Raw genomic sequence first — 730 nt, forward strand, 5'->3', positions numbered from 1 at the left:
GGGAGGGGCCATCCCATAGGACAGGCACGAGGGAGGGGCCATCCCATAGGACAGGCAGGAGGGGGGAAGGGAGGGGCCATCCCATAGGACAGGTACGAGGGGGGAGGGAGGGGCCATCCTATAGGACAGGTACGAGGGGGGAAGGGAGGGGCCATCCCATAGGACAGGTAGGAGGGGGGAAGGGAGGGGCCACCCCATAGGACAGGTACGAGGGGGGAGGGAGGGGCCATCCTATAGGACAGGTAGAGCAGGCCCAGTTGGGTTGGATCCGTGACACCGGCGCACTCACCCCCAGCACTCCGAAGCGTTCGCACATGGTCCAGCCACATAAGAAATCGATTTCAAAGTTGTGATTGAGAATGACGATGACGTGTTCCTTCCCCAAATGCTTCACCGTCTCCTGGTCTGTGAAGAGGGTGCACCGCGTGCCGGACCACCATTCCAGCAGCATCACCAGCTCTGGGGGAGGAGTCAGTGTATACACGTCACATAGGAACAAGGGGGAGGGGTCAGTGTATACACGTCACATATACATAGGAACAAGGGGGAGGAGTCAGTGTATACATGTCACATACATAGGAAGGGGGAGGGGTCAGTGTACAAACGTCACAAATACATAGGAACAAGGGGGAGGGGTCAGTGTATATATAGGAACAAGGGGGAGGGGTCAGTGTATACATAGGAACAAGGGGGAGGAGTGATTGTATACATGTCACATGGGCAGAAGGGG

At 57.1% G+C, this 730-nt stretch overlaps 1 protein-coding gene across 1 annotated transcript in view; it reads right to left on the reverse strand.

The window, feature by feature from the left end:
• Window positions 1–730, reverse strand: part of AGPAT3 (1-acylglycerol-3-phosphate O-acyltransferase 3) — an 8,055-nt gene that overhangs the window by 4,015 nt on the left and 3,310 nt on the right. Inside the window, exon 3 of the mRNA XM_018575477.1 lies at window positions 194–459. Coding sequence (XP_018430979.1) covers window positions 194–459 — 266 coding nt within the window. The remainder of the gene's footprint in view (window positions 1–193; window positions 460–730) is intronic.

This window comes from Nanorana parkeri, unplaced genomic scaffold, assembly GCF_000935625.1.
Source record: "Nanorana parkeri isolate BGI_ZX_2015 unplaced genomic scaffold, ASM93562v1 scaffold3991, whole genome shotgun sequence".
Taxonomy (NCBI): domain Eukaryota; kingdom Metazoa; phylum Chordata; class Amphibia; order Anura; family Dicroglossidae; genus Nanorana; species Nanorana parkeri.